Source organism: Salvelinus alpinus, chromosome 31, assembly GCF_045679555.1.
Source record: "Salvelinus alpinus chromosome 31, SLU_Salpinus.1, whole genome shotgun sequence".
Lineage (NCBI taxonomy): Eukaryota > Metazoa > Chordata > Actinopteri > Salmoniformes > Salmonidae > Salvelinus > Salvelinus alpinus.
In genome coordinates this window covers 5,260,533-5,270,532 of record NC_092116.1, presented here as the reverse complement: position 1 = coordinate 5,270,532, position 10,000 = coordinate 5,260,533, and the positions used below count along the sequence as shown (strand labels likewise).

The window sequence follows — 10,000 nt, the reverse complement described above, 5'->3', positions numbered from 1 at the left end:
TGTCAGTGATGTGTACACAGAGGAACTTGAAGATTTCTACCTTCTCCCCTGCGGTCCCGTCGATGTGGATAGGGGTGTGCTCCCTCTGCTGTTTCCTGAAGTCCACTATTAGCTGCACAGGGCAGGGTTCAGACCCAGGTTCCCAAGCTTAATGATGAGCTTGGAGGGTACTATGGTGTTGAAGGCTGAGCTATAGTCAATGAACAGCATTCTGACGTAGTTATTCCTCTTGTCCAGATGGGATAGGGCAGTGTGCAGTCTGATGGCAATTGCACCGTCTGTGGATCTATTGGAGCGGTAAGCAAATTGAAGTGGGTTTAGGGTGTCAGGTGAGGTAGAGGTGATATGATCCTTAACTAGACTCTCAAAGCACTTCATGATGACAGAAGTAAGTGCTACAGGGCGATAGTCATTTATTACAGGTACCATTCTTGGGTATAGGAACAATGGTGGACATCTTAAAGCAAGTGGGGACAGCAAACTGGGATAGGGAGAGATTGAATATGTCCGTGAACACTCCAGCCAGCTAGTCTGCGCATGCTTTTAGGACGCGGAATGCCGTCTGGGCCGGCAGCCTTGCGAGGGTTTACACGCTTAAATGTCTTACTCACGTCGGCCACGGAAAACGAGAGCCCACAGTCCTTGGGAGCGGGCCGCGTTGGTGGCACTGTGTTCTCCTCAAAGCAGGCGAAGGAGAGCCCCTACGCAAGCTGGTCCTGGGGCTCTGATCACAAACACAAACAGACCCCACAGAGCCCCAGGACAGCAACACAATTAGACCCAACCAAATCATGACAAAACAAAAAGAGAACTACTTGACACCTTGGAAAGAATTAACCAAAAACTGAGGACACTGGGATGCCATTTGGCCCTATTAGGGCTCCCGAGTGGCGCAGGCGGTCTATGGCACTGCATCTCAGTGCAAGAGGTGTCACTACAGTCTGCCTCCTTACTCCTGAACCTCAGTAGCCTGGCTGTGACAGTGTCAATATCGTGGGGGGGGGTGGTATGAAAGTGTGTTTGTGTGATTGTGAGTGTGTCCGATTGTGAGTGTGTCCACTTGTCCACGTTCTTGCGCATGTGCGTGTCTCCTTATTCTTGACCTTCCAGTTAGTCTGGCTGTGACAGTGTAGTCCTAGATACCAGTGCTTTCTCCGTGGGGGTGTTGCATAGAGCAGTGGGTGATAAACATAGCATTATATCAGCTCTCACTGACTTCTTTAATTACTTGCTCTTTTTATTTCTTATTCGTATTTTTTTAAACTGCATTGTTGGTTAGGGGCTTGTAAAGTAAGCATTTCACTGTAAGGTCTACACCTGTTGTATTCGGCGCATGTGACTAATACAATTGGATTTGATTCGATTCAGCCAAGGCAACACGAAACCCACTGACAATCTGTCTTAGGTGACAGGTAAACGTCACTGACTGGCTATAGCTAGCAAACTAGCTAGATCACATAACTCATTATCTGCATATGAGTGATCGTTATTGACGGACATGTTTATTCCCCAGGTATACGAGTGTCTTATCACATCACGCCAGTATCATTTGTTTCATTTCTGTTTCCCGGAAAATAACTCATAAAAGCCATGTCTGGTAGCGTGTGTTTTGCCCCTGAGCCATCGTTCCTTTCTTTTTGCCCACGATTGACGATGTCACCCTTGCATTCTGTGGCCCGAAAATGGCGCCCTTCGTAAAAGAAAGTTGAAACGACAGCCAAAATGGAGTGAAAGCAAGACCAAATTTTCTTTGTTGATGCTCATTTCATGAAGCCTTAATTAGCATTCTAAGTGTTGCGGTTTATATGGAGACGTTTGCCTGTCACCTTTTAATTCTGCGGTGTAATGACAGACATTTTTCAGTAATACTGCACCCTTCTAGGAAGTTATGTGTGGAAGTGACTTCATTATTTGTGTTCAGGGCTACATCTCGTATAATCTGACGTAATGGACATTTCACACATACAGGTAAAACACAAGCAAAAAGCACATAAGCGTTACACGAAGACAGTGCATTCTGTTTGGTGACCTGAATCTCTGTACTGTTGTGACATCTTACTTGTGTTGTGAACTGATGGTGCCGTGCGTTGTCTGTTGATCGATAGACAGCCGTTCCCTGCCGGTGACCGCGTGACGTTTAACGGTAAAGAGTGTATCTGCCAAAACTGTACACAGCCCCTGCCTGCCAACAGCCCTGCTCCCATACAGGCTGTCCACAGTAAGTCACCACTACACTACACATCCTCATCTTTTATATCTCACTATCACTCTCCCTCATTCTACATAGCCTCTACAGTATATACTGTATCTCTTGCTCCATCACTTCCCAGTCTGTTTCTTTCTCTCCTCCTGATAAATCTCTACATATTTATGCCTGTGTCTTTCTCTCCCATTCCCTTATCTCTCTTTCCCTCGCCCCCCCCCCTCCCTGTCTCTCTCTCTGACTCTCTCACTCTCTCTCTCTCCCCTCTCTCTCTGTCCCCCCCCATGTAGACTGCTGTGGCTGTGGGAAGGAGTTTAAGAACGAGCAGTCCCTGGTAGCGCTGGACAAACACTGGCACCTGGGCTGCTTCAAGTGTAAGGTGTGCAACAAGGTGCTCAACGCCGAGTACATCAGCAAGTGAGTCCCTCGTGACCTTAACACCACCTCAACGCCACACGGTTGCTCCACCTTGTGAAAAGTGTAGCTTGGTCAAGAAAACCTTTTGATTTCATCTCATTTGAACACTCTGTCATAAGGAGCACATGCTCAACTTCATAAATAACACCTTTTCCCATCTCAAAAGTAACATGTTTGGCCGTAACAGGGTTGACCGTAACAGGGTTGACCGTAACAGGGTTGACCGTAACAGGGTTGGCCGTAACAGGGTTGGCCGTACTGTAACAGGGTTGACTGTACTGTAACAGGGTTGACTGTACTGTAACAGGGTTGACTGTACTGTAACAGGGTTGGCCGTAACAGGGTTGGCCGTAACAGGGTTGGCCGTAACAGGGTTGACCGTAACAGGGTTGGCCGTAACATGGTTGACTGTACTGTAACAGGGTTGACTGTACTGTAACAGGGTTGACTGTAACCGGGTTGACCGTAACATGGTTGACTGTACTGTAACAGGGTTGACTGTACTGTAACAGGGTTGACTGTCACAGGGTTGACTGTCACAGGGTTGACTGTAATGTAACAGGGTTGGCCGTAACAGGGTTGGCCGTAACAGGGTTGGCCGTAACAGGGTTGACCGTAACAGGGTTGACCGTAACAGGGTTGACCGTAACAGGGTTGGCCGTAACAGGGTTGGCCGTAACAGGGTTGACCGTAACAGGGTTGGCCGTAACAGGGTTGACCGTAACAGGGTTGACTTTTTCAGAAATGACTTTGTCAAAGCCGCAAAATAACTAGGGCTTATAATGATGGTGAAAACTTGGAGAAGTTGTAGGGTTAAGTGGGTTAAAATCTTCCTGTGAGTCACAGAGGGTGCACAGAGTGACATGACAAAATGTTGAATTTTGCCACTTTGGCAAGTCTTTATTCATACAAAAAATCTGATTGATTGAATTCTCCATGTGATCCATATTAAAGGGCACTTCATTTAATATAACGGGCTTTCAATATTGGTGTACAATTTCTACTTAAAATATCAAAGGGACACAAAAGGCGGTCATTTCGTTGGACCAACCTCACAACAACCAGTTCCCCAGGCCTTCACACCACTTCAGGAGCACCACACCCCACCCCAACACCTGTCCCTTCCGAACCACACCTCTCACCCGTCCAGGTGGCATCCCAAATGGCACCCTATCCCCTACATAGTGCACTATCTTTGACCCTGTGGGCCCTGGGCCCGGTCAAAAGTAGTGCACCATGTAGGGAACAAAAAGAGTGGAGCGAGAGAGTGAGTGAGCAATTATCTTTTCTTGGTGCTCACAATTCTTTCCTAGTCTCTGCGTGGGTCCCAAGTAGCGCCCTATGGGCCCTGGTCAATAGTAGTACACTATACAGGGAAAATAGGGTGCCATTTCAGGATAACTTCCCTCTCTTGGGTTTCCATCCATTTTAACAGTTCCAGACGATTCTTGACCTGATATGTGACATGTATTACACCGCAATTCAAGATAGCTCTCGTCTGTATCGGTTTGTGTCACTCTCTCTCTTTCTCTCCGATAGCAGCTGTCCGAAGTGCCCGAAGGTCACAGAGTATGTATTAAAAGCTGACGGGGATCTCTGATGTGTGTCTGTGTGTGTGTTGTACTAGGGATGGGATCCCCTACTGCGAGGTGGACTACCATGCCATGTACGGCATCCAGTGTGACAGCTGCAAGAAGTACATCACTGGGAAAGTACTGGAGGTAGGACTCGTTGTAACACCTATATGTCACTTTTGTCTGCGAACGGCGGGATGGAAAGACAGATGTGTGGAATGGAGGTACGAAGCACCACCTCATGTCTTCAAAGCCAAAACGTTCTCAGCTGTCGTATATGGATGGAGCTGCATGACTAGCAGGACACGTGGATCTGTTTGTTGTGGAGCCACGCGTTAATGAATACACACAACAACGTTTCCCCCAGTGTCTACGTCCCCGTGGTCTTGCCACTGTTAGATTTATACCGCTCAGTACGGTTACTCACTCTTTCCACAGACACGTTTCCAATCCGTTAGCGTTCACAGTGTTGCGTCTGTGACAGTGAGACTCCAGGTAGGCGTGTGCCATAGGCACAGATCTAGGATCGGCTTACCCTCTTCCACTCGTAACCTCAACCATTAGTGGGAGAAACGCTAAACTGACCTTAGATCAATGTCTAGGCGATACCTAAGCCACGTTAGCCTGTCGTCCTGTGAGACTAGACTACAGATATCCAGTATCTATGGCTGCATGTTTAGTTCAGTCCATCTCTCCCTCCTGGGTATTCCCTCATTCCCTCTCTCTTTCTCTGGGCTAATGGCTTTGACACCTTCCACTCTCCCCCTCTCTTGCTCTGCATTTTGCTGTCTCTCCCTCTCTCTCAATTCAATTCAATTCAGTTTAAAGGGCTTTACTGGCATCTCTCTCATCTCTCAGCATGCATGCACACCACTCTCTTTACTCAAATCTTCTCTGTCGCATAAACAAGACTTGAAGGGATCCATTGCTGAATACCGCTGTGGTAGAAAATATGCCAACCAAAACACATACCTCAAAATATTATTCATGTAAGATAAGACAATGGTATTCGATCACATAATGTTGACTGGAAATAGATCAAGGTTTTGGGAACAGAAGCGCGTTCTTTACATCCCGAACTGTAATGTACTGTATTTATCTCTGAAAGTAATGAACAGAGATACTGTCTAGACCCGCATCAGCTGAGAGAGAGAGAGAGAGAGAGAGAGAGAGAGAGAGAGAGAGAGAGAGAGAGAGAGAGAGAGAGAGAGAGAGAGAGAGAGAGAGAGAGAGAGAGAGAGAGAGAGAGAGAGAGAGAGAGAGAGAGAGAGAGAGAGAGAGAGAGAGAGAGAGAGAGATGACTTCAGTGAAAAAGGGGCTCGTTTTACACCGGTGGACTGGAGGGTCACAGGATACTCTCTCAGCGGGGAGGGAAATAGGGTAACAGGGGTAGGCCCTAGCTCTAAGAGGGGGTCTTGGCCACACTCCCTGTAACCCTCATTGACTAGGACACAATTATGGAAGCGCAAACAATGATCCCCCCCTTATGCCTCTCCTGCTCTCTCACATCCCTCTCTTTCTCTCTCACCTCTCTCTCGTTCTCTCTCACACGCTCTCCTTTCATAAACACGTATCCGGTTGCCAGGCTTTGAAAGACCGGCGAGAAACATAAGAAGCATAAGAAATAGAATGAGCGCTCTTGTCTCTTTCATCTTGCATAGCATTACATCATCACACAGAACACATAAGAGACACACAGTAGGCCTGTATGTAATTGTGCCGGGTATGTAGTCCAGCCGCTGCGGCCTGCCAACCTCAATCAAATCAGTCGCAACTGAATAGCTGTGAGGCGTTTGCGGGGGCGGGGTGTGGGGAGGGTACGTTTTTGTTTGTGTGTGTGTCACAGGGCTGCTGCACAACAATGTGTGATTTCATTGCGTTAGGGAAATGTGGCTTCCTCAAGGCGGTTTAGCACACCAGCTGCAACCCCCCCGCCCCTTCAAAGCAGGATCAGCAGACTAGAGGTCGAGCGATTATGATTTTTCAACGCCGATACCGATACGATTATTGGAGGACCCAAAAAAAGCCGATTCATTTTTTTTTTAATCGGCCGATTAATCGGTATGTAATAATGACAATTACAACAATACTGAATGAACACGTATTTTAACTTAATATAATGCATCAATAAAATCAATTTCGCCTCAAATAAATAATGAAACATGTTCAATTTGGTTTAAATAATGCAAAAACAAAGTGTTGGAGAAGAAAGTAAAAGTGCAATATGTGCCATGTAAGAAAGCTAACGTTTAAGTTCCTTGCTCAGAACATGAGAACATATGAAAGCTGGTGGTTCCTTTTAACATGAGTCTTCAATATTCCCAGGTAAGAAGTTTTAGGTTGTAGTTATTATAGGAATTATAGGACTATTTCTCTCTATACAATTTGTATTTTATATACCTTTGACTATTGGATGTTCTTATAGGCACTTTAGTATTGCCAGTGTAACAGTATAGCTTCCGTCCCTCTCCTCGCTCCTACCTGGGCTCGAACCAGGAACACATCGACAACAGCCACCCTCGAAGCAGCGTTACCCATGCAGAGCAAGAGGAACAACTACTCCAAGTCTCAGAGCGAGTGACGTTTGAAACGCTATTAGCGCGCACCCCGCTAACTAGCTAGCCATTTCACATCGGTTACACCAGCCTCATCTCGGGAGTTGATAGGCTTGAAGTCATAAACAGCGCAATGCTTGAAGGACAACGAAGAGCTGCTGGCAAAATGCAGGAAAGTGCTGTTTGAATGAATGCTTACGAGCCTGCTGCTGCCTACCACCGCTCAGTCAGACTGCTCTATCAAACTGCTCTATCTATCATAGACTTAGTTATAACATAATAACACACAGAAATACGAGCATTAGATCATTAATATGGTCGAATCCGGAAACTATCATCTCGAAAACAAGACGTTTATTCTTTCAGTGAAATACAGAACCGCTCCGTATTTTATCTAACGGGTGGCATCCATAAGTCTAAATATTCCTGTTACATTGCACAACCTTCAATGTTATGTCATAATTACGTAAAATTCTGGCAAATTAGGCAGCCCAAACTGTTGCATATACACTGACTATGCGTGCAATGAACGCAAGAGAAGTGACACAATTTCACCTGGTTAATATTGCCTGCTAACCTGGATTTCTTTTATCTTAATATGCAGGTTTAAAAATCTATACTTCTGTGTATTGATTTTAAGAAAGGCATTGATGTTTATGGTTAGGTAGACGTTGGAGCAACGATACAAACCGCATCGATTATATGCAACGCAGGACAAGCTAGATAAACTAGTAATATCATCAACCATGTGTAGTTAACTAGTGATTATGATTGATTGATTGATTGTTTTTTATAAGATAAGTTTAATGCTAGCTAGCAACTTACCTTGGCTTACTGCATTCGCGTAACAGGCGGGCTCCTCGTGGAGTGCAATGTAATCAGGTGGTTAGAGCGTTGGACTAGTTAACTGTAAGGTTGCAAGATTGAGCTGACAAGGTAAAAATCTGTCGTTCTGCCCCTGAACGAGGCAGTTAACCCACCGTTCCTAGGCTGTCATTGAAAATAAGAATGTGTTCTTAACTGACTTGCCTAGTTAAATAAAGATTAAATAAAGGTGTAAAAAAAGATACAAAAAATATTGGCCAAATCGGTGTCCAAAAATACCGATTTCCGATTGTTGTGAAAACTTGAAATCGGACCGAATTAATAAACCATTCCGATTAATCGGTCGACCTCTACAGCAGACAGAGATAGTCAGCTCCACCTAGAGATAGCTCTGCCATCTATGGGCCTATTTAGGAGGGTCCCACCCAGTCAGTCACCGGGCCTGTCCTGCACTGTGGACTGTGTGGAGCCTTGCCTACGATTCCTGCCCTGCACTGAAATGTCACGGCATTTGGGATTGATTAATTCATTGAGCACAGAGGGGGTCAAGCCAATAGAGGGGCCTTAGGGAGGCTTAACCTGAATGGAGTTTGGGGTCTGAAGGAAGATTGGTAGAACATGAAATTGGTCGAAACTATTGTAGTTAAAATGGTCTGACTGAGGTCTAAGAAGATATGGGTAGTATTAAATGGCTCGTGTCAAATGTGTTTACAACTACAGAGAGTCATGTTTACAATCCATAGAGAGAGGGTGAATAGGGTCACGGCGAGGTTTGAGGAGGTAAGAGGGAGAGAAAGGAAAGGTTTTAGGGCGGTGTCGATCCATGTAGGGTCGGCTGGTTTGAAGACAGGGCAGAGAGAGAAGACATTGTATTGCCCATTGTTCTCTGTGCACCCAACCACCCCGTTCCACTGCAGTGTGTGTGTGTGTGTGTGTGTGTGTGTGTGTGTGTGTGTGTGGGTGTGGGTGTGGGTGTGGGTGTGTGTGTGTCAGCCTTGTTGCTCTACTCTGCCTCTCTTACCAAAATCCATTCTGAGATTACCTCCCCTGCCTTCCAGCCTAGTCACAAATACTGCGGGGGAGAGGAGGAGAGGAAGGGAAAGAGAGATGAATATAGATAGATGAAGGGAGGGAGAGAGAGGTCGATCGAGAGAGAAAGGGCGGATAAGGAGAGGGAAGAGCAAAAAGAAGAGAGAGAAAGAAAGGGAGGAGGAGAATGACGAGAAAAAGGAAGAGAGAGAGATAGAGAGAGAGAACTGCAGTCTGAATCCTGACCTGCCCTCTCGTCCCTCTAGCAGTTCAGCGTCTGGTCGCCATTCTCACTTATCAACACATCCACCTACCACTTCAATGTCAGTAACCAAAACGCAGCGGTATCAAACTCACACCTCAATTTCAAACCTCCAACACGGCAACCCATGACGAAGCCTCGTCCATAGAAAATGCCGACTCATAATTCAAAACCAAAATGCCTACTCATCATTCAATACCAAAGCCGGTCTAAATGCTAGCGTTTCCCCTTGCTCTCGCACAGAGGAGACAGTGTATTGTTGTTAGTGTGGCATTATCTATTTCCGTCCTCAACCCTGCCATACTTTCCTTGTTTGAATAGGGATCAAATTCCAGCCTGTTATCTCTCTCTCTCTCTCTCTCTCTCTCTCTCTATCTCTCTCTCTATCTCTCTCTCTCTGTCTCTCTCTCTCTCTCTCTCTCTCTCTCTCTCTCTCTCTCTCTCTCTCTCTATCTCCGAAAAAATGCTAAACTGACTCAAGATCAGTGTCTAGGACAGGAGTGTCAAACTAGTTTTGCCCCAGGGGCCACATTCGGTCTTCAACGAGGTCCGGAGGGCCGCACTGAAAGTGGGTTATATTTCCTCGCAGTTACAATTTTCATTGTTTTGGGGAATTTTTCGATGCTCCCTGACTGTCTAGCTTTAATTTCCGGTGATTATTAGCAAGTTGGACACAGTCAAGAAACTGTATGAATGTAGGTCCATTATCATTTCTACACAGTTTCAATTTGGTGTCAGTCTATTTTAAAGTATATTGAGTAAGCTTTCCTACACTTAAAAAAATAAAAATGTTTTTACTCAAACTACCCGCGGGCCGGATTGGATCCCCTTGCTGATCCGGCCAGCGGGCTGTATGTTTGACACCCCTGGTCTAGGGTGAAACGTTTGGTGCAGGGAAGGAGGAGGGCCCTAGGGTCTTATGGGTAATAAGATGGTTATGGTTCTCTCAGGCATGATGGGATGCCTGAGAGAGAGAGAGAGAGAGAGAGAGAGAGAGAGAGAGAGAGAGAGAGAGAGAGAGAGAGGAGAGAGAGAGGAGAGAGAGAGGAGAGAGAGAGAGAGAGAGAGAGAGAGAGAGAGAGAGAGAGAGAGAGAGAGAGAGAGAGAGAGAGAGAGAGAGAGAGAGAGAGAGAGA

General features: G+C 46.0%; 1 protein-coding gene across 9 annotated transcripts in view; it reads left to right on the top strand.

The window, feature by feature from the left end:
- LOC139561870 (actin-binding LIM protein 2-like) overlaps positions 1–10,000 on the top strand; it is a 111,929-nt gene that overhangs the window by 78,101 nt on the left and 23,828 nt on the right. For all 9 annotated transcript variants that reach the window (XM_071379221.1, XM_071379220.1, XM_071379219.1 and 6 more), the window contains exons 4-6: positions 2,106–2,218; positions 2,494–2,620; positions 4,248–4,341. In XM_071379221.1, coding sequence (XP_071235322.1) covers positions 2,106–2,218; positions 2,494–2,620; positions 4,248–4,341 — 334 coding nt within the window. The remainder of the gene's footprint in view (positions 1–2,105; positions 2,219–2,493; positions 2,621–4,247; positions 4,342–10,000) is intronic.